The sequence below is a fragment of the Curcuma longa genome, chromosome 17, assembly GCF_044706935.1.
Source record: "Curcuma longa cultivar G26 ecotype Majalengka, Jawa Barat chromosome 17, ITB_CL_G26_1.1, whole genome shotgun sequence".
Lineage (NCBI taxonomy): Eukaryota > Viridiplantae > Streptophyta > Magnoliopsida > Zingiberales > Zingiberaceae > Curcuma > Curcuma longa.
This window is the reverse complement of record NC_133877.1, coordinates 3,646,562-3,671,265: the sequence shown is the minus strand read 5'-3', so window position 1 is coordinate 3,671,265 and position 24,704 is coordinate 3,646,562. Positions and strand designations below refer to the sequence as shown.

The 24,704-nt window shown below is 38.0% G+C and overlaps 3 protein-coding genes and 1 long non-coding RNA gene across 4 annotated transcripts; 2 read left to right on the top strand and 2 right to left on the bottom strand.

The window, feature by feature from the left end:
* Positions 1-1,286: 1,286 nt before the first annotated feature.
* Positions 1,287-2,474, bottom strand: LOC141848252 (uncharacterized). Its single transcript, XR_012603511.1, has 3 exons — positions 2,313-2,474; positions 1,548-1,669; positions 1,287-1,426 (listed from the first exon to the last, which is right to left on the bottom strand). It is a non-coding gene; the product is annotated as an uncharacterized LOC141848252 (long non-coding RNA).
* Positions 2,475-3,394: 920 nt separating this feature from the next.
* On the top strand, positions 3,395-5,049 carry LOC141811923 (alpha-1,3-arabinosyltransferase XAT3-like). The gene is made up of 3 exons (XM_074700003.1): positions 3,395-3,598; positions 3,713-3,787; positions 3,863-5,049. Exons 1-3 carry the CDS (start codon positions 3,463-3,465, stop codon positions 5,047-5,049), a joined length of 1,398 nt encoding a protein of 465 aa, XP_074556104.1. The 5' UTR covers positions 3,395-3,462.
* Positions 5,050-5,474: 425 nt separating this feature from the next.
* On the top strand, positions 5,475-10,900 carry LOC141811399 (transmembrane 9 superfamily member 1). Its single transcript, XM_074699449.1, has 12 exons — positions 5,475-5,701; positions 6,816-7,008; positions 7,090-7,194; positions 7,357-7,374; positions 7,475-7,563; positions 7,681-7,833; positions 8,155-8,289; positions 8,361-8,527; positions 9,249-9,343; positions 9,583-9,956; positions 10,133-10,406; positions 10,502-10,900. Exons 1-12 carry the CDS (start codon positions 5,606-5,608, stop codon positions 10,567-10,569), a joined length of 1,767 nt encoding a protein of 588 aa, XP_074555550.1. The 5' UTR covers positions 5,475-5,605; the 3' UTR covers positions 10,570-10,900.
* A 974-nt stretch (positions 10,901-11,874) lies between these two features.
* On the bottom strand, positions 11,875-23,238 carry LOC141848526 (transcriptional corepressor SEUSS-like). Its single transcript, XM_074736565.1, has 9 exons — positions 21,279-23,238; positions 20,977-21,096; positions 20,732-20,780; positions 20,386-20,600; positions 20,206-20,274; positions 19,997-20,094; positions 15,110-15,203; positions 13,621-13,690; positions 11,875-13,344 (listed from the first exon to the last, which is right to left on the bottom strand). The coding sequence occupies exons 1-9, from the start codon at positions 22,311-22,313 to the stop codon at positions 12,446-12,448; spliced, it is 2,649 nt and encodes an 882-aa protein (XP_074592666.1). The 5' UTR covers positions 22,314-23,238; the 3' UTR covers positions 11,875-12,445.
* Between the last annotated feature and the right edge of the window lie 1,466 nt (positions 23,239-24,704).

Below are 24,704 nucleotides of genomic sequence, written 5' to 3'. Positions count from 1 at the left end.
CGCACCACATATGCGCAATGTAGTGGATTGAGCATACCGTGCTTTCAATGTTTTTTAAAATCTTCCATAATTGCAGACCTTATCCACAAAAAATTTTATTATATACCTCCAAAATGCTTACATGAGCTTCATAAAGCAATACATACTGTTTAATCTATTCTTTTAGGTGTTTCGTGACTTTGTTTTTCGATGTGCATCATTTATCTTTATATTTTAAGTTTTTTGTTGGAATTTTTAGTTGAGCTTTCCTTTTTGGCAAGAGAAGTGATAGCTTTTCCTTGAGAAATCACAAACCTGAAGCCCATACTTGAATTGCTCTAAGGTGTTGCCCACATGTGGAATTCAAGCACACTAGAAATTGTTCTACGAAGCGATAGATTTTCTTCTTCTTTCTTATATTATGTTCAGTATATTTGTTTCTTGTTATGCTTTAGTGTCTGCAACTTTGTCCTGCAGATGATGACCTAGAGGTAGGGGTAAAAAGTAAAACCAGGTTAGTTTGACATGCTGGCAAACTCCAACCTGACTAAAATGAATTGGTTAAAAAAACACTCAAAACCAAGAATCAGCTATCTTAAATTTTAGATAACAGGAAATTCACCGACTTATGTGGTCCGATTTATTGTCACCCTTGTAATTCACACTTTTTCCAAATTTTTCTAGTTATGTAGTTCTATTGTTTCGCTGATCAGGTCTTCCACATTGACACAGAACTAAGTCATTGGTTTGGTAACAGTGAGTAAGGCAAGCTCATTATTCAGACTGGAAAGTATAAATATGTTTCAGGGATCTATAGAGTCAAAAGTTTACACAACAATCGACTCTATGATAATGAATAGTTGAGACTGAACGGATTGGATATATAATCAACAGAAGTGGAGCATGAAATAAACAATTAGCAGTTAGCATTTAAATGAGTGCACAGACAGCAAAATATTCCAGCAATAACCTTCCATTTGAATTGCACTTGAACATAGGGGTTATATAGTTAAATGGATAAATTATGTCAACTTGCAAATACATTAAGCTAAATTCCGCTTCTTTTATTGTCTAATCTTAGTGTCTGATAGGTTCCACACTTGCCCAACTTAATGGGAGTAAAATTATAGAGTTATCCTTGAGAGGAAAATATATTCAAAATACTCAAATGGACAACAAAGTCTAAGAGCATTACTTGGTCCTGTTAGTGTACTTAATAGTTAACACCAGCAACAATTATCATATTAGAGTCAATCAACTAACCAATGTTTATCCTTCCAACCTCCAACATACCAATTATTAAAGTTCATACCTGTCATTTCCAAGTCAATCCATACAAGAGGCATTTTGTAGTCTCCTGAAGGCGATGGAGGCATTTGTTGTTCTAACTTATCATTTCTTGTGCTTGTACTTTCCCTTGGAAATTGATTTTTAGTCTTTGTTACATCTGTGGTGTGAATGTACCAAATTCCATCAGAAAACAGACGCATCCCAGAAAACCTATTCTAATACTGATTTCTCCAGATTTGAAGTAACTCAATTTTGTTCATGTATAGCAAAGAAAATACCTGAATTTTCTGCCCTTTTTTCACCTTTGGCAACTGAGAGAGAAGCTATCTGTTCTTTGTCATCTTCAGCATCCACTCTAAGAGTAGAGAAAATATTTGAAAGATTGTTCATCTCAACCTCCCTAGACAATAAAGAAGAGTAAGCCTATTTAATTCAAGAGGAGGAATTGATGGTTTTAGGAAAATTGTAATTTTAGAAGCAAAAAATGTGAAGAACATTTGTGTTTTTGCAAGTTCAAGCATAAAATCACGTGGAGTAAAAATTTTAGCGAAGACATCCAACGGCAGGAAAAACGTTGAAACCTGAACAGCTGCGTCCTAGCTTCCTGAAATTGAGGTATGGATATGCTCCAAAGATAAACCAGCAAAACTAGATGGAGTTTTTAATGGTATGACAAGATCCAAACAATCTTTTCCGGGAAAAACAAGCTGCAGAGAAATTGTATTACTCTTGGAAGGACGTAATGGAATCGGAGTGAAGTAGCACGCCACCGTATTCTCTGTTTTCATAAGCACAGAAGTTTAACCAAAATTTACTACTACACCCAGATTACTTTCCCAGTCCCAGTATCCAGATAAACTGAGATTAATAGACAAAAAAGGAACCAACCCTACTCCAGATCAATGGCTAAGCTAACCTTGGAGGCGATGAAGACACCTCGAATCAATACCAAAAAATAAAAACACGAAAGATGGATCTAAAAAACATGTAGCCATCTTCTGAAGAGATTAAAAACAAAACACTTGTTCAGTTAAAAATAATACCTAAAGCCTCTAATCTGCACAGAATCGAGACCAAGGAAAGGACAGTCCGTGAAGCTTCAATTCCCCATGAAGATCCCCTCCTGCCAAAATGAGGGAGAGAAGGGAGATGCTCCGTCTGCGATGTGGAGAAGAGAAGACCGCCGTCGTCGGAGCACGGTATTAGGAAACCAATCGAAGTGGAGCGAAGTGGAGCGCGAGAAGGGTTCTCGATTTAATGCATATCGACGAAGTTGGTCCGGTTTATTCTAAAACTGCCGGTCTGAACCGGCCATATTTTCAAAAACTTTTATCAAGAAAAAAATCGAAGAAAAAACTAAAAATACGAAATTATTCCAAAATCAGACTGGATGATAATACATTAGCATTAAAGTAAGAAAATAAAAATATATCTTTTACAGTTAACTTTTATCAAAAATAAGAGGAAAAATTATTTTAAAATTTTGAGAGATAAAAAAAGTAACAAGTAAAAATAGAAAATAGTCAACCATTGTGGAAGCTTCTGAGTTTTGATCGTGTAAGTAATTGGGCTCCCTGTTGGTAGTGGAGATGGTGGCCTCTCACTTGTCTAATTAGATATACAAAAATTCTTCAATGAAAATTCCAAATGCATATCACATTTGCATAATTAAGTACAGATGGAATACAATTTCAAGTGCGACGTCCAGATATTCATTTGTTTTTAAATATTAGTTGATGTAGGCAAGAATGGCATCAGAACATTCCATAGTTTTTTAACTTTTATTGGTGAATTGTCAAAACAGTAGAGACCACCCAATTCCTTTTTTCTTGTGTAAAACTACTGTTTAACGTTCTTAATCCATCTTCTAAGTAAAACAACAACAACAAGGCGCTATAATAGTTCTTCCATCTACACCTACCATAATTTTACAATTTTCTGATCTTGGTTCAGGTTAAGTTTTTCGTGAACTGTCTTGGTTAGAATATAAAATCTACTTTTTTATTAAAATAAAAACATAGAAAAGGTATGTTGGTTGAAAATCTTCGATACCATCCTTCAAACTGTAGTTCTATATCAACCCAGCCATGCTCCACTTCTCCCCACTGCCTTTTCTTTTGTCATTAGTGCTCAAAGATTGCTATTTTTCACTCTGTTCATCCAAAGTTTGTCTAATTTTCCTCTCGAAGTGAAATGGGATGTGAAAACAAGTTTTGCAGAAGACTCAGCTCCAGAAAACACCGAAAGCTGCTGCACTTGTCTTTGCTCGCTGCATGCTGTTTGATCTCTGCAACTCTGTACGTGAGATATTCCATCATCTTCCCCAAACGTAAGTCTCATACAACTAACAAAACGCTGCTAGTTCTGCTGCTGCTTCTGATGTTTTTGTAAACAATTTTCGTTTCTATTTCACCGGTCTTTAACCTTGCCTTTCTTTTAACAGTAAGTTCCTGGCTGAGAAATCGTGCAGCTCCTGATACACCACCTTCAGGAGTGATCAGTCTTGATCATCGATTAGGTATAAGGCAGCTGTTTGACCATGCAGCTCTGTGTTAAAGCAAATGGCTGCTTAAAATCTTTTAATTTGTTTTAGGTGAATTTGTGAGGAAGCAAGAATTAAAGCAGGGGAAAGTTCCGTTGTGTGATTTTTCAAAGAGAAGGTCGAATGTCTGCGAACTGGAGGGAGATATCAGAGTCCATGGTGCCAACTCTTCCGTCTTAGTGGCGAGACCAAAGGATGTCGAATCGCGAGGTTCATGGCTGATAAAGCCTCATCCTCGGAAGGAAGATCCGTACGCGATGTCCCATGTCACCGAAATCTCGGTGAAATCCATCGCCGATCGCGCACACGCACCGGAATGTAGCACGAGAAGTAGCGCACCGGCCATCATCTTCTCCACTGGCGGCTACACGGGCAATGCATTCCACGACTTCACCGACGTCCTCATCCCTCTGTTCATAACCACGTCTCAGTTCGACGGAGGAGTCCAATTTCTGGTGCTCGACATCGCGCCGTGGTGGATCCAGAAGTACGACTCGATACTGAAAAGGCTCTCCCGCCACCGAATAATAGACTTGAGCAAAGACAATTCTGTCCGATGCTTTTCTCGTGCCGTCGTAGGCCTCAAGTTCCACAAAGAGATGAGCGTGGACGCCGCCACGAGCCCGGAAGGGGTCTCCATGCCCGACTTCGGGCGACTGCTGAGGGAGACCTTCGCGCTGAAACGGCAAAGCGCGATCAAACTGGGAGGACCCGATCGAGAGAAGAAGCCAAGGCTTATGATTATCGCGAGGACGAGGACGAGGAGATTCAAGAACGTCGATGAGATAGTTCGAGCGGCTCGAGAGTTGGGCTTTGAAGTAGTTGTGACAGACACTGAAAGGGAGTCCGACTTGTCTGAATTTGCTCAGCTCGTGAACTCCTGCGATGTGATGATGGGGGTTCATGGCGCGGGGCTCGCCAACCTCGTCTTCCTCCCGACCAACGCGGTGCTCATCCAGGTCGTCCCTTTGGGGGAGATGGACGATATCTCGAGGGTGGATTTTGGTGAACCTGCACTCGATTTGAAGATCAGGTACTTGCACTACAGTATAACTGAGGAAGAGAGCTCACTGATAGATCAGTATCCCAGAGACCATCCTGTGCTGAAAGAGCCCAGATCAATTGCAAGGCAAGGGTGGATTGTCAGGAGGTCTGTGTATTTGGTTAAGCAAGATGTGAAGCTCAACATGGCCAGGTTCAGAGGTTTCATGCTACAAGCTCTTCAGTATCTTCATTAAGAAGAGTTACTTGCTCATAACTGAGTTAGTTATCGAATAAAATTATTGAAATGGATAGTCTAGGCAATATTCTCTTTCATCGTAGTCAATTATAATTTATCGATTTACTTCTTCACAGATGATCATGAAATCACTGGGATGATGAACTCCACTTTTTAAAGTATTTTCATTAAAACAAATGAATTGCATGATATTAAAGTTGAGTTCATTGCATTGAGCCCATTGCTTTAGTCAACTAAGTCGTTGATCTCAGAGAGAAATTTGATTATATATATATATATATATATATATATATAAAGATTATTTTTATTTTTATTTAAAAAAAAAGAGATATAGAGGGAAAATGAAAATGTCCTTGGATATATATTAGCGATTTAGCCCAATCTAATAATTTATCGGGGAGGGGAGAGCGAAACGACGAACCCAAATCGGAGCCTCATTCGGTGCTGTACTCGAGGGCGCGATTCTTCTGGTGCATCCGAGAAAGGGGCTCGATCCAAAAAGCTTGGCGCAATCCGGCTGCCGCCGTGCTCCGCTCCCAGATCCAGCCGCGGCCATGCTTCCCGGCGCCCGATCTCCTCCTCTCTTCTTCGTCGCGTGCCTCCTCCTCCTCCTTTTATCATCCGCTTTCGCCTCCGAGTCGGACCACAAGGTGTGCTTCCGATCCCATTTCTTCTTTGACGATTTCAGTGTTCGGGTCACCGGGATCTCGTTGAACACTTGCGTTCGCAAATAAGATGATACGATTAGCTACTGTAGCCTTTCGTCTCTTGGTTTTAGCAGATCTAGACTGAATTTCTCGGTAGTAACTGTTTGTTTGGTCATAGATTCGCATCAAAATTGGTTTTTTTCTTGGTAAAACAAAAAAAGAAACGTTGTGTTTGGAATTTTCTGGTTGGGTCTTTTACCTAACTCATACGACTGAGCTGGAGGAGTTCTTAGACGTCATAATCAAGTTGAGAGTTCGATATCCGAATGTAATTTGGACGATTTCGCCATGTCTCACAAACAATAGTTTGAAAAGTTTTTTTTTTTTTTTGGTTTCTGTAAGAAGTTGCATTTCTTTTTGGGCGTTCAGCTAGCATCTGCAGCATCCTGGTCTATCTTCTGTATTACGGGGTAGATTACATATCTGCTTATCTGGACTGCTTATGACACTCTTATTTCTATCTTTCTCTATGGGTTTGGTACTCACATTGACCAAGTGCTTGCATATAGGATTATTGTCTCGTGGATAGGTTGACAAGAGTAAAAGAGTTTTGCTCTGCTGGTTAGTTAACAAAAACTAATTTAGATAAATTTTTACAAGTTTTAACTTGTCAGACAACTTAATCTCCAACAAAACTAGGATCTATCTCTATGGGGGCACACAGTGAGGTGTGTATGTTAGGAATAGAAAGCCTTTGATTTGGATCTTAGTGTTGGTATATGGTATTTAAATATTACCTGAAACTTAACTTTGTATAAGTTTGATTTTCTAATTCAAACAATGTGGCTATGCACCAGCAATATATCCTTTCATAGAGGTCATTTATGGAATAAGATCCATGTAGCCACCTCAAATGGTTGTGGGACTAATACTGATGCCGCCACAATATTTCTATGGTTGTCTTAGTTTTCACGTTGTTATTAATTCACATGCAATACTGAGCAGAAGAAATAGTAACACTCCAAAACAACCTGAATTGAATAATATCTGATTGCTATATCTTTCCATAGCATGCCATTTATGCTAAGTTTTCAAATTGTTATCAATGCACATGCAGTATCAAGCTGAAGATCTGGTCACACTCTGGGTAAATAAAGTAGGCCCTTACAATAACCCTCAAGAGACATACAACTATTACAGCCTTCCATTCTGTCAGCCATCTGAGAACCCTGCACATAAATGGGGTGGACTAGGAGAAGTCCTAGGTGGAAATGAACTGATTGACAGCCAAATCCAGATAAAGTTTAGAAGTATTCAGCTTTGTTTACTAGTATATGTCCCATTGCACTGCTAGTCCTTGATTGATCATTTTCTGAAAATTGATATGCCAGAAAATGTTGAAAAGGGATCCATTTGCACGATTGAACTCGATGCCACAAAAGTGAAGCAATTTACTGATGCCATAGAGAACTCATATTGGTTTGAGTTATTCATAGGTGAGTTAATTCAATCATTTTTTTATCCCTTTATATCTGATTCTACAACTGTACTGTGAACAGCCTTTATTTTGTTTTGTTTTTGTCTATGTTCTCATATATTTTCTGGTACTTATCTCCATTTAATTTCTTTTTTCTTCATTGTTCCTGGACATGATGTAGACGACCTGCCTATGTGGGGTATGTTCTTTCCCTGTTCACATGTATTGTGTGCCTCAGATTGTCTGTTTATACTTGTGTAGTTGTGTTATCAGTATATAGTTTTTCTACTTTTATGCAGGCTTTGTTGGAGAGACTGACAAGAATAACAAAGATAAACATTACATTTCCACACATAAAAGTATTGCCATCCAACATAACAAGGATCAGGTTGGTAGTTTGTTGGTGCTCTATGAACTCCATGCCTTGGAAGACTTTTTTTTACACACTTATTTTTGTCAAATTTGTTATGAATACAACTTTCTTCTATGTACCTCTTTTTTGCAGATTATTCACGTCAATCTTACTCAAGGAAATCTTAAACTATTGGAAGTGGGGAAAAAACTGGATATGACATATTCAGTAAAATGGGAGCCCACCAATGTGACATTTGCCCGTCGTTTTGAAGTCTACTTGGATTACCCTTTCTTTGAGCACCAGGTAGTGCAATTTCGATGTACCTTTTTCCTCACCCTGAAACTTCAATACTGATTTTGCAACTACCTTAAATTATTTTTATCATGGTGATCCATGGTTTTGAAATTCATTTCATACTAAATGGCTCTATACCAGTGCATAGTTCAATGCTGATTGCCTGTGTTAATACTGGAACATACCTAGTAAATGCTGTTAATATTATATATCACAACATACTAGACCATATTCATCGCATTAACTTTTGGTGTTTATTGTTGGAGATAATTATGGATGATATTTTTTACAAAATTTTAGTCATTGTGATTGTTAGTTCTCCATTTGCAGATTCACTGGTTTTCTATCTTCAATTCTTTCATGATGGTTATTTTCCTTACTGGACTGGTTTCTATGATATTAATGAGAACTCTCAGAAATGATTATGCCAAATATGCTCGTGAAGATGATGATCTTGAGACTCTGGTAATAACTTACTGAGATTACCATTTTTTAGTATTTCTTTTAAAATTCCTATACACTTCAATTGTTTTTAGGAGAGAGATGTGAGTGAAGAATCAGGATGGAAACTTGTTCATGGGGATGTCTTTCGACCTCCTCGCAGCTTGGTTGTTCTTTCTGCCCTTGTTGGTACAGGTGCCCAATTGACAACACTTGTTCTTTTGGTGATATTGTTGGCAATTGTTGGAACCTTATACATTGGGTATGTCTGCACTTATTTATCAAATTGCTTAGTGAGTTGAACTTCATTACATATTATTTTGCAATATTTATATCGCTAGAGAACTGCATTTACTGTTTGTATTGATAGTCAATATCATTGTAGTACATTTAATCAGAGAGATCCTGAAACCAAGGGCCAGTGGCGTCAAGGCCACTGTTCTTCTGCCTTGGAGAAACTGAAATTTGGCAGATCCAGACTCACTATGCAATTTTCTCATATCATTTATCAACTTTTAGATGCTCAACTGTGAGGCATTTTAGTCTATATGGGCAAGCTTTAGGTTGTTTAGTTACATCTATATATATATCAAACTGAGGATTGTATCCCAATTTTATTTATATATGAGATCTGGTGCTGGAAATTGTTAATTTCGTTTTTAATTTCTATTACTAATCAATTATAGAAAAAATACATACGCAAAAAAAAGGAACATGTAAATACCATTTGTAATACTGAAAAATGATTCAGACTTCAACAGTACTGAAAAATGCATTCTTTCTTTTTCTCAGTGCTTGCACTTGCATGTGGAAAACAGATGTAATAGCAATATTGGTCCTTCTGGACATAGCGTTCAACTTCTTGGTTGATATGTATTTGTGGTTATTGGTGTTAACAATCATATTTTGTCTGAAGATGCATTCTATTATCTAGCTTTTCTATCTGGATCCAAGTTCTTCTCTTAACCATTTATTTTGACCAGGCGAGGATCTATCATTACAACTTTCATCGTCTGCTATGCACTCACCTCTTTCATTTCGGGCTATGTTAGTGGTGGACTTTACTCGCGTAATGGTGGTATGGTTCCTTTCACATGGCTGCCTTATAAGTTTCTGCATTTATTTAAGTACTATGATTTATCTGGATTTGGAAACCTTCTACTTTGTTGCATTGCAGATCTAGGAATAAAATTGAGCATGTGCAAACCCACACTTAGAACACAAACATGCACAATGAAGAATCTTTCAGAAAGAAAATTTCTCCTTTGCAAGGTTTTAACATGAGCCTGAAGTTTTTTTTCCTGGTTTTGTTGGCAGGTAAAAGTTGGATAAAGGCAATGATTGTGACAGCATCATTGTTTCCATTTTTGTGCTTTGGGATTGGGTTCATACTAAACACAATTGCTATATTTTATGGATCATTAGCAGCTATTCCATTTGGGACAATGGTGGTTGTCTTTGTATTATGGGCTTTCATCTCATTTCCTCTAGCACTTCTAGGCACTGTTGTGGGTAGGAACTGGAGTGGTTCACCAAACAATCCATGCCGTGTTAAGACCATTCCTCGTCCTATCCCTGAGAAGAAATGGTATCTTACACCTTCAGTCGTGTCATTGATGGGGGGATTGCTTCCATTTGGCAGCATTTTCATTGAGATGTATTTTGTGTTCACCTCCTTCTGGAATTACAAGGTAACTTTTGCAGCATTCACTATGTTGACTATGGTGGTGTTTCCTGTTTTCTCTTCCAGCGTATACGTGTTGTATCTAATTTAAAAGTTCTGAGGTGCCTATAATTTTCTAGCCTGAAATTGGCATCTGTAGAGACAAAGATACAGTATATCTGATTTTATTCCTTTCTTTTGCAGGTGTATTATGTGTATGGCTTTATGCTACTGGTGTTCCTGATCCTCTTCATCGTCACTATTTGTGTGACCATAGTTGGCACATATTTCTTGCTAAATGCTGAGAACTATCACTGGCAGTGGACTTCATTCTTCTCTGCCGCTTCAACTTCTGTCTATGTGTATCTCTACTCGATATATTACTACCACGTGAAGACAAAGATGTCAGGGTTTTTCCAGACTAGCTTCTACTTTGGGTACACATTGATGTTTTGTTTGGGTTTAGGAATACTTTGTGGTGAGTAATCAAATCATCTGACATTTTTGGCTTCTAAAATGCACTTTTACATCTTAACGAGTTGCTCCTTGCATCACTTCTGTTTGATCACTCAGGTGCTGTCGGATATCTTGGATCTACTTTATTTGTGAGAAGGATTTACAGAAACATTAAATGTGACTAGCCTTGGATACAAGGAGAATGAATGGTGTCTACAATTTTTTGGTAAGAATTGATGATGATTTCTGAAAATGTATGGAGGGATGTGCCATCTTCTTTTGACTTTCTTTTACTTTAGTTTCGTTTCTATTTTGGACTAGATGAATGAATGTTTCATTTTGCAAATTGCATTAGTTACATTGCCTATGGTTGTACCTTTAGTTTAGTCAAAAATTAGCCTTTCATGTAGCTGAACAATCATAAACGCCTATTTCTACAACATTTAAACTACATATGTACTCATTACTGCTCACGAGTTTCTCTCTTTCCTTATATTACAAGGAAACTTCGATCAATTTTATGGTTCAATGAAATTTTACATTCGAGCTAATGCTCTGTGCCAGTGATTGTCTGATAAGTTTAAAGTTTTTGCAACCTAAGGTGCTCTTGATGAGTTATAGTAGTACTTGATTCTCTTTTTGGAGAGGAGCAACTGCAATCTTCTAAATTGATGAAGAAGAAGATGCGGCCTCATTGTTTCTTCTGTGTAAAATCTGTCCTCTTTCATGGTGGAATTTACCACTCCAATGGTGTGACTTTCGTGATTTTTGATTTGGAGCTATGGCAAATGGTAAGATATTTTCGTAATTAATCAGATATTTAAAAATTAATTTTTAATTATTAATTTTAAAATGATGTATTATATATATATATATATATATATAGATTAATTTAAAGATGGAATGTTAAAAAGCTCTATATCTGAATTATATATATAGTCGGCGGTTGGTGGTGGTCGGAAAAAAATGCATGTTTGAGCTTGCAAATATCTTCAGTCAAAAGAGGCTTCCTTGCATTGGAGCACACTATCGTATTGATGCCTGATGGACTTCATGAGGTTTGAAGTATGGTCGCGACAGCAAGTTCCAGTCCCATGGGACGTGCATTTATTTATCCATTTTTAAATTCAATGGTAAATTCTATAGCATGTTTGAGGTTGCAAGTTTCTTCTTTACTTAAATCTAGGAAAACGAAAAATAAAACAGGATAATTTATATTCATTTTAAATGCAATGGTAAATTTTAATTCCTTTACACAGGATACCACGAGCATTTGCAATAAATTTGCTATATAAACATGATGAGGTATTAATATATCCAGTGAGTAATTTAAATGTAATAATCGCACTTTAAATTGAATTTCCAAAGAGTGCAAAAGTGAAATTCTTCCAGGGCTATAACAAAAGAGACCACGTGTGATCAAGAAAACGTGGTGAAGGATCTCAGCAAAATGCTCAAGAATAATCCAAAGGCAAACAACACATGAATCGTATCGATAAGGCCTGTTGTTCATTCCCTGTGGATTTCAGTGAATCTTTGCAGATATTCAGTTTTCCACATTGCAGCAGTAGAACTGTAGGTGTTTATACAAATCCTTGAGAAGGGGGTAAAAGAAAACCACTCAACACTTGAAAGCCATCCCGATTCGCACTTTTAAGATCGAGAAATGGCAACACACAGTACCAGGGTAGCCCTCCATGCATCCACCAAGTATCCGATCCTCCATAACTAGATGTTCTTGAAAGCATAATATGCAGAAGAAAGCAGCATTACTTGTGAAGTTAGAAAGCATGTAGCCCTCCATGCATCCACCAAGTATCTGATCGATAACTAGATGTTCTTGAAAGCATACTATGCAGAAGAAAGCTGCATTACTAGTGAAGTTAGAAAGCATGTAAATGAAACAAGGACTAGAAAATGAGGTTATCTTTAGGTGAAATTAGTTGAGAGGCTCTAGGGTCGGATAGACAGGTATTGCTCTCGCTATCTATGGTGACGGTGAAACCCGACTTGACTATTCATCTTCTGCTTGAGAACTTGACTCAAATCTTTCGACACCTGCTATGGAGAAGGCTTCCAATCGAATTGAAAATTATTGAAGTTGTTCATAGCTCCAAACCTGTCCAATAGTCGGTTATTAATGTCTTGTGGTTGACAGTTCATAGTTGTTGGATCCTGCAGGAGGTGATTTGTTCCCACCCTCCCATTCATAACCATAGCATTATTTGTCATTGTTGCTCGCATCCCGCTCGCTGCAGTAGGTAGACCAGTCCCACACATACTTGTAAAACTTTCAGTGCCATTAATAGCTGAGTTGTTCGGCATCGCATTTCCAAACAAGCAATTTGCCCCGTTCATGTTAGACATCATCCCATTGATCGGTTTCACGTCGTTCCCCAACGAATTGACACCATTCAGTTGTGAAGACATCATCAGCTCCTGTAAAATCTGTTGGACAGAGCTCTGTGAATCATTTGGATCGTTGTCGTGCATTTTCGCTGTTGGCTGTTGCATTGTAGGCAAACTTGCAGGGGAATTGGAGTTCAGGCGAAGAGCAATTTGTGAGGTTGGCATGGGATTGTTGCTACATGCATGTTTCATAGAAGGAAAAGTGGAAGCATTGGGCTGAGATGGAGGTACTGAGGCAGAAGGAATCTGAATACTATTTCCGGCATGAGTGCTGTTCAGAGTATTCATCTGATTTTCTTGGCCAGCATTCATAGGATTTTGGAGGGCACCAATAACTGTGGCAGCCGATGCCGACGTAGATGAAGCATTAACAGAGTTACTCATACTGGCATGGTCATTACTGACAGCAGAAATTGGCATGCTTGAGGAATGAATAGAGGTAGGATCATTATGGTTTGAGTTCGGAGTTACGATTTGTGGTTGCTCAGATTGTTGGGGCTGCAGAGTTTGTAGCCCTGATGAAGTTCTACGAGGGAAGTTAATCAGGCTCTCTGGCGAATAGAAATAACAAACAGAGTTAGCTTGCACACTATCAGCATAACTAAGGTATCATAAAAGCTGCTATCGAGAAACAATGCTGTCTTGAACTTATAATTTCTAAACTATTTGAGATCAGCCAAATGAATTTAATTCTTAAATGCTCAATGCTCTAGTTAGGCGATCTGAAACTATGACAAAATGAATAAACCACTATTCTAGCAGTTGAACATTGTTTAGTAAATTATCGTAGAGCAAACATTGAAGAAAAAGAACAGCAAAGAGTTTACCCATAGGCCCAGCTCCAGTTTCTTTGCTAAAATCAATCAAATCCTTCATGCTGTTAACCACTTCAGATATCTAACATTGTCAGAGGTAAAAGAATCAGCGAACTATGACTTAGTATTCCTGTACTCTTTGAACAATACAATTAAACTAGGAAAAGATAAACAAAGAAACAAACAATGAGCTATAATGCCTGCATATTGTGTCAGCTTAGGAAAAACTCAAAAAGAGATTACAAGTGAAAAACTTACAAGGAATGAAAACCATATCTCCTAAATCGGATTAGGAAGTGCCTGACAGACTCTAACAGTGCAGTTGCGAACAATATATATGTTCCTATACTAAAGATATAAGCAATACAATCGAACTAGAAAATAAAAAAAAACTGTCTAGAAAAATCATAAGATGGCTTATCATTTTGCTGCCAAATAGGGTTTTGGTAGTAGAATGAATAGCGAGTTATAAAGTGCATAAGTCCATTTACATTTGTCCAGTTGTATATTCCAACCACCAACTATAATTTTCCAATTATATTGTGGTACTTAAATGCATTTAACACTTAACGACTCTTCATATTCTCCTTCACCTCGCATATTACTACCAATTTTCCTTCATCATGTTCAAGAGATGAAATGGCTTTCAATTTCATAAAATATATTTTTCCTAGAATTTTGGGGGGAATACAACATATTTAATAAAACAATATTAATTATTGGATTTTCGAAAAAAAATACAAGAGTTGCTCAGTATTCCTATAGATCTTTGCTGAAATATTTTTTTCTTACATTTATCTAATAGAGAAGCAACTTAATCACTAAATATCTAGGGTTTTCCTGTATTTGTTTTACAGTATTATTTTTAATAAAAATAATGGTATCTCAAAATTTTGGGGATTAAATAACTCATACATGAACTTTCCATTTCCTCCATTGAGAATCTCTTGTTATCATTTCCTATTTCTTTTTTGACAGTATACGAAAGGGTCTTATTTCTTTACAGATTCATAAAAACAAAGAATTATAATTTTTCTTTTCACATAGAAAAATTTAAAATCAACTTAATGAATCATACAATATGTTATTCTGAGCTAATTAATCAACCTAATGAATCATGCTACAATCTTATTCCAACTTAGTGAGATATACAATTTAATAATTCATTGTGTTAGTAAATAATATAACAAAAGTGTGAACCAATGTGTGGATCATCCACTAGTTAGAAAATAAAAGTCACAGCTTTCTATTGAATCTTCAAAAAAAAAAAAAAAAAGCACCAAGAACTGCTTGAGATATTTCTTAGCCAAAGAACTGATTAAGTTGAAGACCAAAATCATATACTAGAACAGGCAAAGATGACCAAACTCAGCACAAAAGAATTTAATAAGAAAACTTTTGGAATATCACACCAAAGCAGTACAAAAGAATTTAAAAAGAAAACTTTTAGAATATCCCTAAGATTTTTTTTTCAAATAATTAAAAAGTGCAAACAATTTACCTGAAGACACCGAACATATCTTTTTGTATATCCTAAATCATTCACCAATGGTACTTCCAGAGCTTTGGCTATTTGACGAGCAGATGCCACAAACCTACCACAATGTCATATTCCATTATATAAGAATTAGAGATATGCACCAAACAAAAACACCCATGGATGTACAGAGCGAAAGCATGCAGATTTTAACATGAAACTTGAAGAAGATATCCATGCAAACTTTTTAACTTATATAATGTTGAGATGTGGAACTTAAAAACAATGAGGTTGAAATATACACAGCAGAAAGAAAGCATAGACACAAAGAATTTCTTTCGTGTTGAAACTCGCACTGCATTAACATGCATATCCTCTGAAATCTATAGTTTATAGTACAATGTGAATTCCACAAATTCATACATGATGTGTTAAAATGTCATTGACCATCACATACTGACAGAAACTCCAGGTTCTATAAGTTTCTCCATTACCAAAATCAGGAAAAGATAATAGTTATTTAATGCTAGCTCAACAAAAAATAAGAAATGAAGCCAGAAATGCAGCATACATAACCAAATGAATTCCACTTTGGCATGTAGTTTAAGGGAATCTTACTTCAAATGTATATCCACATCCTCACTTTTTCCTTGTTTATGTTTACTTCTCACAGTTGCCTTATAACATTACACGAAGCAAATACAATTTGGATAACATATAATAATCAAGTTGAAATGTCACTTGAGCATTTTACTGAAATGATTCTATTATTTCCAACTGGTCAAAAGATTATGATATCCGTGATATCAAGAATAATAAAAGGGGATGTGAAATAAAAAAAAAATCAAACTACAAGAGACAACAGACTTTCGAAAATAAGTTTGTAATCACATAATATATAATACCTAAAACGAATGAGGACAACAAAATAAATGTGCATATGGAAAGATAAGTAACTAAAAAATAATCATATGTCAAGGTATCAGTACATGGAAATGTTTGCTATCTATTTTCCTACAGTTGTCTAAATATAGAACGTAATTTAAAGTACTGCCTAATCTTCAAAAGAAATTAAATGATACATGCCAATATAAATTATTTCCGAAGTTGAGCAATAAAGTTAAGGCGCACAAAGCAGGTACACAAACAGAATTAAGATACTATAATAACAAGATGCCATCGTAAGATGGCAAGGAACCTGAGTAAATTGAAGAGGAAATTAGGAACATTTTGTTAACCCTCAAATTAAAGATATTGCAATTCATAAAGTTTGCACATTGACATAATTAAAGATGATAGAGACACAACACCCAAATGCCCTTCAATGCAAGATCAAATTGCCCATTTGACCCAAAACATGATCTACATGTCCAACAAAAATGACGACTTGTTTATGATCGTTCACCAAAGCAGAGAATTCAGATTAACACAGTGCCATATAAGTCATCTACCTGTCCCAACTGTGGATTTGCATAAACATCATAACAACAAGAGGCCCACTAGTTAATTGATGTAACATGAATTATAATGTAGAGATGCAAACACAAGCATTTAATAACATGTAATGTAATAGCAGAATAGCAATCAGTATTTCAGTTTGAGGCAGTAAGAAAAAGGTCAGGGTGAATCCTAGTGAAGATCTGAATGAAGCAAGCAGTGAAGAGACTGTGAAGTTGATGGACAGTTGAAAATGATGATGTGAATCACTGCAGTGATGTTGCGAAGTGTGAAGGTGGATGTCGGAGATGATGTCAAAGCTCAGTGAGAGGAGATCAAGCCTCAAAATGGACTTCTCTGAGATGTTGGAACAAATTGAGAAGGTAGAGGATCAATTGCTGAGATGCAGGAGAAGATTTGGGTGGTCACAATCACAAGGGTAACAAGGGAACGCTCTGGACAGGGTTTCAGAAGGAGGAGGATAGCAGCACTAGGAAGGAAGGATATTGCAAAGTCAGCACTGATTAGTGGACTACACCATCACAGAGTATATGCAACCACAAGGGGATGTTGAATAGGAAAGAGCAAGCAATACCAAGACATAGATGAGATGAAGAAAGGCCATATTTGAGAGATTAACCTTGAGCTTTTTCCTCCTTCAAACAAGAATCAGGCACTGAATGAGAAGGCCAAGAATTATTTGGTGGATTTTTCATCAACCATAAATCATGTTGAATTGTGAATCAGATACAAAATTACAAAATTTAATAAAAGTTCTACGTTTTGATATCCAAAAATATGTAAAATAAGAATCCTCCATTTAATAGCATAATATTATAGATGAAGTTAATATTGATCCCTAACAATAATTTATAGGTACATATCTCACATTAGTGACAATGTTCACATTATTGTTCATTAATTTCATTAAGATTGGAATGAAATAAGAAATAAAAAGAATGTTGTTAAATGCTTTTCACATAGAAATAACTATGTCAAATGGAAGACTTAACTTTACTATGACAACCTCTAAGTTATCCCTCCTTGTCACTTCGTATATTGATGTGATAAGACTTGTTCTTTTGTTCTTCCCATTTATTTTTAGGTGTCGAATCCACTTTGCCTCTTGGTGACTGTCTCCATGCAACATAATTAGGATTAATTTATTTCTTAATGGATCACATTTGTTTTTTTACTTGTTTAGATGTGACTTCAGTGAGTTTTCTTTACTTTTAGAATCATATAAAATAAGATTCATATGGAATTATATTGAATCAAACCAAATGTTTACGATTCTTTTCATTTTTAATTCATATGTAGGGACCTCATTGTTTCACGCGTAAATTATTATGGATCATATCATACAAATCATGATCAAACAATTGGCAACTTTCCTGAGAAGGGTATTGTGGCTATGATGTATATATTTTAATGACTCAACAATAACAACATATGACTAAAGACTTATTTTATAAAATGGTTCATATAATTGGTTTAGGATTGGATGGACCAAAAATCTTAATATAGTCTATTCAGATTGGTAGGATTTGCAAGCAAGAATTGAAAATCCTAAATTCAAAATGAAAAAGAAAAGTAAGAAGAAAATTTGTTTGGAATCTAATAATGAAAAATTATAAAGCTAGATATCCACCACAGCCATCAAATCGACTCCTTTCACACCCCGCCCTCCCTGTTGCTCCCTTCCCTTCATCACTTTATCCCAACTACCTCCATTAGCCACCAGCTACCCTCCTCACCATTGCCTCCACTAGCTACCCACACTCCCTTTCTCATTCACCTAAACATGGTTCCCTTTCTTCCCCTCCCATCCCCATCTAACATCCTTACCATGTGAATTCATCCACGTCAACAAGCACTGCTTCTCCATTGCTACAACCAATTTCTACAGCTCTTTCCACCGCACCAACTCACGCTTTGACCCCTCCGTCTCTTCCCCCTTTGGGCTCCTGATGCTTTGTTGTGGGAAGGGAAATGATGGCCCACCATGGTGTTGCAGCTCATTCTGAGGATCAGGTGACCAAGAGGAAAAAGGAGTTGTGAACAGTGACAAGCATTGGTGGCAATTGTAGATAGGAAGATGAGGAAGGTGCAAAGTGATAGGGTGGCATCATTATAAAGCACAAATGCTAAAGAAACTATCGTAAAGAGGGTCTTCTTGATGTAGGGCAAATGGTCATGTTATTTTCCTCGTGGAAGTAGTGCATATTTTTATCTTGCTTCTTCCAGTTCCAGTACTGTTAAGTGTTTGTCGTGACACAAGAAAATAGAGGATTACAAGTGTGGAACAAGAGCAAGAAGTTGCAGTGAACAATAAGGTTTTCCTTTGAAGGGTGCTAAAATGAGAAGGCCAATGCCCGCATGATCATATACGACAATGAGGTTTTCCAGTTTAACCAGTTGACAGGCCAGTCCGGTTTGGGTGGAATGTTTCTAATCCTCTTGTTGCTTCACTGATCTTTCCTACTGGTTTGTGTTTGGAATTCTTTTGTTGCTTCAATCAACCCAACTAAGGTTCAGAAAGGGACAAGTTTATTTAGATGTTCTTATGAAAAACTGAAGAAAAATAAATATAATTCCATTTTTTATTCTGTCTTACACAATTTTGGTATAATAATAGCTATGAGTAAGAAGACCATTTGATTATATAATCTAAGATGTAAATCTTATGCAGAACGCTGCTCTTCTCTAGATTCTTAGTTGGTAAAACTTAGAATAGCTGGTTAGAATTGGAGTGAAATCTTCAGTGTAGTTAGCATATTTGAATCTAGATTTAGTGACTAAGAAACTGGTGTCACTTTGTACATTTATCTTAGCAGAATTGATATTTTACTTTTGACTGTGTACTCAATAGTACACACTGATTGGAGAAGTCAACAACATAGGATGGCTGTATCACAAAATCAGCATTCTCCTGCTGGATAGTTTGAGGCTTTGAACAGCAGAGGTGAGTATACGTTGTCACCACTTGATCTAGGCCACAATTGTTCTTTTTTTAGGCATTGAGTATTTAGAAATATATGTTTGAAATTTAGGATGTAGTAGGTATGTTAACATATTCAATTGATCTAATAGATTTACTGGCATTTTATGGTTTTCACTTATATTTAATCTGTTTGTTATCTGCTCAATGCAAGGGTCATTCAACTAACTAATCCTAGAAATTTCTACAAAAAATATTTGCCATTTAATCATCAATGTTGCTAGAGTTGTGTAAACTGCAAATATATAACCCAGTATAAAATAATAGGTAACATCGATAAAATATTAAAAATTACATGCATAACATAATTTATTCTGAAAACATATCCATATCTAACATATGTCAAAGACAAGAAGCAAAAGGTCCATTGTTTTACTAGGATAATGAAAGTAAGAATAGGCAGCATCCACATAGTTTACTAAATTAAAAACAAAGGCAAGATATTTAAGTATGAAACATTAGAATGGACATACGAATTGCAAGTGTTTTGTACATCCTGTGTCGATAGGCCTGATGATGCATTTTGAGTTGCAGCCTGATACCTTTGCACCACAGTACCAAGTTGGCTAACCTGTCCAGCAAGATCCAAATATGTAACTTGGACGACAAGTTATAAAAGATGGCAAGCATCAAATATGCACACTTAGATCAAAGACAAATTGTAAGTTGGTAACCTCCATACCTGAGGAACAATAACCCTTCGAGGAATGAGCTCCTCATGATGTCTGGCACAGAACTCCCATGAAGATATCTAATGAAATAATATAAACAAAAAAGTGTGATCATCCATAGCATCCTCAGTTATTTTGAAGTGTTTAGTTGAATAAATAATACTAGAATACAAACATTTGCAAATATTTACCTTTAGATCAGGATTAAAAACTATTCTTAGTTGTCCATCACGCACTACTCGTAGTTGTTCAAAGACACTTTCCTGAATTGCCTTAGCATAATCCAACACAATTTGGCCTGAAGCATTCTGATACTCACGGGGCATATCAACATACAGAAGTTCCTCTATGGTGCCGCTAGCATATTTTATTTGGAAGAGCCTTGGTAAAACCTCGACAGTAGTTTCTGCAAATCAAATACAATTTAAAGTAATAAGCACAAGCCTCAAAGTGGCAATTCAAGAAGCCATTACTATGACATCAAGAATAGCCTGCATCAAAATCCAATTAAACATTCAAAATTTACATCTGACTTACCAAAACCACGTCCCGGCTTATGGTTACAGATCTCACAATGCCACACATCCTACAGAATTCAGACAATATAGCTTGGTTAAGGAGCAACAAAATGATTAATAAACTGAAGATCTTCACACGAGAAAATTTGATGCTCAGAATAACCATATGATCAATTATTAAAGTGAAAACTATTAGTGAACATATACAAAACAGAAGTCAGCTAGTAAAAAAAGAAATTACATATGCGAATGCAGGCTAATTACCTGTGGAAAAACACCAGTAGTTTGACGACCAGTTCCATATAGAGAGACACACCATCGCTTCTTTGCATCGGGAGCAAAGTACTCGGCTATAAATTTTCTCCAAAACTCAATGTTGTTGTCCTGCATTACAGTGTAGAGTATAAAGCATGTTGATACAAGGTTCTAAATTTTCAGTTGTCCAGCAAGGAGTAAACACTCTGAGCACTGGTCATGTGAGGGGTAAAAAAGGAACAAGAAGGTCAGGGTAACGGTTGAGTTAGGAAGTTCACAAAGGCTATTGGCAATCAAAAATTTAAGCTTACATGTGATCGGTGCTGCTGATGGTACATGTACTGGGTTAGTCTCCGAGCACACATCCCTGGCTCATAAATTGTTGATTTCATTGCAGTTCTAATTGGAAGATTCTGCTGGAGAAGCTGCTGTTGCAATTGACTTCGCTGCTGAGGGAGGTTCTTAACAATCTGTTGTTGCTGTTGTTGCTGCCGCTGTTGTTGCTGCTGCAACTGCAAAATCCTTTGTTGTTGCAAGTAACTCATTTGTGCAGCCTGTGCAGCCGCAGCAGCAACCTGAGAGTTCTGCCTTGATAGCTGCAAAATATGCTGTTGCTGCTGCTGTTGTTGCTGCAGAAACATTGATGTATCTGAATGTTGATTTTCCATTTTAACAGTGCCTAAGTTTCTCAGGGATTGTAATTGTTGTGACTCCGTTTTTACTGCACCAATGCCACATAATGACTGTAATTGTTGTGATGGCCCAATCTGATTGTTAGGTCCCATTTGGGGCTCCAACTTAACAGTCCCCATCTCTGGCTCCATCTTAACAGGCACCACGTGACCCACATTACCCAATCCTCCCCGAAGAAACTGCTGCTGATTCTGAGGAAGAGAGATCTGCTGCTGGAAATTCTGCATCGTATCCATTTTAGTCTGCAGTTGATTTGCACCAAGTTGGTTGCTTGAAGGGTTCTGGAAACATTGTTGTTGTCCCTGTACTTGACCTGACGAAGATGTGAATGACATTGGACTAGGCTCAGCAGAGCCAACTGTATCAACAGAACCAAATCCCCCACGCTGCTGGAGACTCATTGATGAGGAAGAAAGACCACCAATAGGTCCTCCATTCCCGAATGAATTGCTAAGCGGTGGGATATTTGTTATATTGCCAAGCAAACTGTTACTGTTTAACTGGGTGTGAGAGGAGGCCAGAGATGAGAAAGGAGGTTGTGATGGGATTGAACCAGACTGGGATCCTCCCAGCAAGCCAGAATTCGACCGGAGAAGGGACGGGTTAACTGATTGAGGCCCGCCGATGGAATTCGAAGACCCTGATGGCACCATGGCTTAAGACGCCACAGCTAGCAGTTGATATAAAATTATCGCCTTGAAATGATGCTCAGATCGAGACGATTCTATAGATTTCACTCTTCAGATCAGTAAGAAATGAAAGAGTCGGAAGGAAACTTCCTTAAACATGCGGCAAGAAGAGAGGTTACCGGCATTGGGAGAAACCCGAGCAAATGACTTCAGTTCCCCTTACTAATAGAGTCCATTCAACTAACTCTTGAGCAAGCGAATCTTAAACAAAGAAATCTAATCTAAAATCCACCAAATCTTTCTTCGCTATCCAAGCTAAAAATAGCAACCCAAAGGGAAGAGAAACCAGTGGTTATCCAAATGCCAAAAAAATTCGAACCAACATGGAAAAAAGGCTAGATCTTTCTTCAAGGACGAAACCCAAGGACCACCCAAGAGGCTAAAATATCTGATCTTTCCTCCACCGCAGCTTCCCTCACGCTAATCTTTCCCACTTCGCTCGCTGCAACCTGAAGTCGAACCGCAATACCGACTCCGACAACGAAGACATCGCAACGCCAGTGCAGAAAGTGACGCCTCCTCCCAGTGAACCAAAGCAGCCGACTTTTGCAATGATCCGAAGAGGGAAAGGAAGAGCGAGAAACAACGAGGATATCGTGCGAGGAATCGAGACAAAGTTACAGAGTTCCGAATCCCTTACCAAACAAGATTGAAGGAAAAGTCTCCACCTTTCCCACCTCGTCTTGCGTCTACTTCTAGACTTTAGGGTTTGTCTTAAATGCAATTATAAACGCTCCGTCCGATTTCAATTGAGAGGAACGGAGAGAGAAGGGAAGGATCTGCTCGTGTTCCAGCGGACGTCAGAGATCTCTTGGATTCGATTAATCCTCCCTCGCCACCATTTTCGCTCTCTTCTTTTATCTTCTTGCTTCTTCCCTTCCTCACCATGTGTTAGTCAACAGCTGCTGCTTCTGCTTCCCGTCATGTTAAATGACATGCCATGTTATGCACATGTCCATGCCCATCATCATCCAACCACACCCATACATGATAAACAGCCACGCATATTTGCCGTATGCGGCAGAAACCCATGCATGATATAACAGCCACGCATATTTACCGTATGCGGCATGGAAACCACCGTCCGCCGTCTACGAGCTAAATCGATGGGCTCGTTTTGGGAAGTTTCGACGGTGAGGAATACGGTCGCATAGATATGGAATACGAACGCGTGCACGAGCTATTATAATCGTACAAGAAATATTCAATTTACGCATCAAAATTTATCAAAATCCTACATTCCACCTGTGATTATGAAAATACTATTTTACCCTTTCAATATTTCAAATTCAATTCATTCTGCCGTTAAAGATAATGTTTACATTAATATCTATGTTTACGTAGATCCATGTGACATCCCATAGAGTCATTTAATAACTAAATTGTTTTCGCATAAATGAAACTCTTATCCTTTATGCCCAATTTACTTGGAGGTGCGGAAAGAGAAATCGTGGAAAGATTTCTTTTGCATACATGCATCCCTCGTTTACCTCTCGAAGTTTTTAGGAAGGAAAGGGAATTTCATCCGTCCGCGGATCAATTTTTCTCCAAAATCTGTCACTCCGAAATCGGGCGAAACGCGGACGGACGGACGAAAAATAAAAAAAAATCTCGTCGACGATTTCTTCTCTTCTTCTCCTCTATCGCCGGCGCACCCCTCCCACCGGCTTCGAACTTGCGTCGGACGCTACCGCCCATTAGTCCTCGCCCGGACGCTACCGCCTCGCACCTATCCAGCGCCACCGCCTGCACCGCTTCCTTTTCCAGCATCCGTACCACCTCCGCCATCCTCGGCCTCTCCCCCGGCACGTACCGCGTGCACAGCAGCGCCACGCGCACCATTTCCTCCGCTTCCGCCTCGTCGTACCCCTTCCTCTTCAGTTCCTCGTCCACCAGCACCTCCACCACCTTCTTCTCCCGGTACGCCTCGCGCACCCACTCGATCATGGCCCCCTTCTGGCTCGCGGCCCTCGAAGATCCCGCGACGAGCTCGACGACCCCTTCTGCTAGAACGCCTACGGCGCGATCCAGACTGCCACCATCCCGCCGATCGACTGCCTCCAGGCCTCCGCCTCCGCTTCTCTTCTTCGTCGCCTCCGCCTCCGCTGCTCGTCGCCTCCGCCTACGCCTCCTGCGGAACGCAAATCCTCCGTTTACACTTCCTGCGGCGAGGGATTTCCTTTCTCTTCCCCATGAATTTATTTTCCCCAGGAATTCCTTTCTTTTCTTTATCCGTTTCACGAAGTAAACATAGCGTTAACCTCTCTAACTCATTAAGATTAACGAGGAGTAAAAGTTCCTATAAATCAATAGAATTTAAAAAATTTTGATTCATTTATTTTAAAATTTTAATTT

Bases quoted from the DNA above. Each gene is read 5' to 3' on its own strand.
- LOC141811923 (XM_074700003.1), top strand. From the start codon at position 3,463: ATGGGATGTGAAAACAAGTTTTGCAGAAGACTCAGCTCCAGAAAACAC. The intron at 3,599-3,712 runs GTAAGTCTCATA...TTCTTTTAACAG, and splicing joins TTCCATCATCTTCCCCAAAC to TAAGTTCCTGGCTGAGAAAT. The intron at 3,788-3,862 runs GTATAAGGCAGC...AATTTGTTTTAG, and splicing joins CAGTCTTGATCATCGATTAG to GTGAATTTGTGAGGAAGCAA.
- LOC141811399 (XM_074699449.1), top strand. From the start codon at position 5,606: ATGCTTCCCGGCGCCCGATCTCCTCCTCTCTTCTTCGTCGCGTGCCTC. The intron at 7,564-7,680 runs GTTGGTAGTTTG...TCTTTTTTGCAG, and splicing joins TCCAACATAACAAGGATCAG to ATTATTCACGTCAATCTTAC. The intron at 8,290-8,360 runs GTAATAACTTAC...AATTGTTTTTAG, and splicing joins ATGATGATCTTGAGACTCTG to GAGAGAGATGTGAGTGAAGA.
- LOC141848526 (XM_074736565.1), bottom strand. From the start codon at position 22,313: ATGGTGCCATCAGGGTCTTCGAATTCCATCGGCGGGCCTCAATCAGTT. The intron at 20,781-20,976 runs GTAATTAGCCTG...TGAATTCTGTAG, and splicing joins CTACTGGTGTTTTTCCACAG to GATGTGTGGCATTGTGAGAT. The intron at 15,204-19,996 runs GTATGTCCATTC...ACATTGTGGTAG, and splicing joins GTACAAAACACTTGCAATTC to GTTTGTGGCATCTGCTCGTC.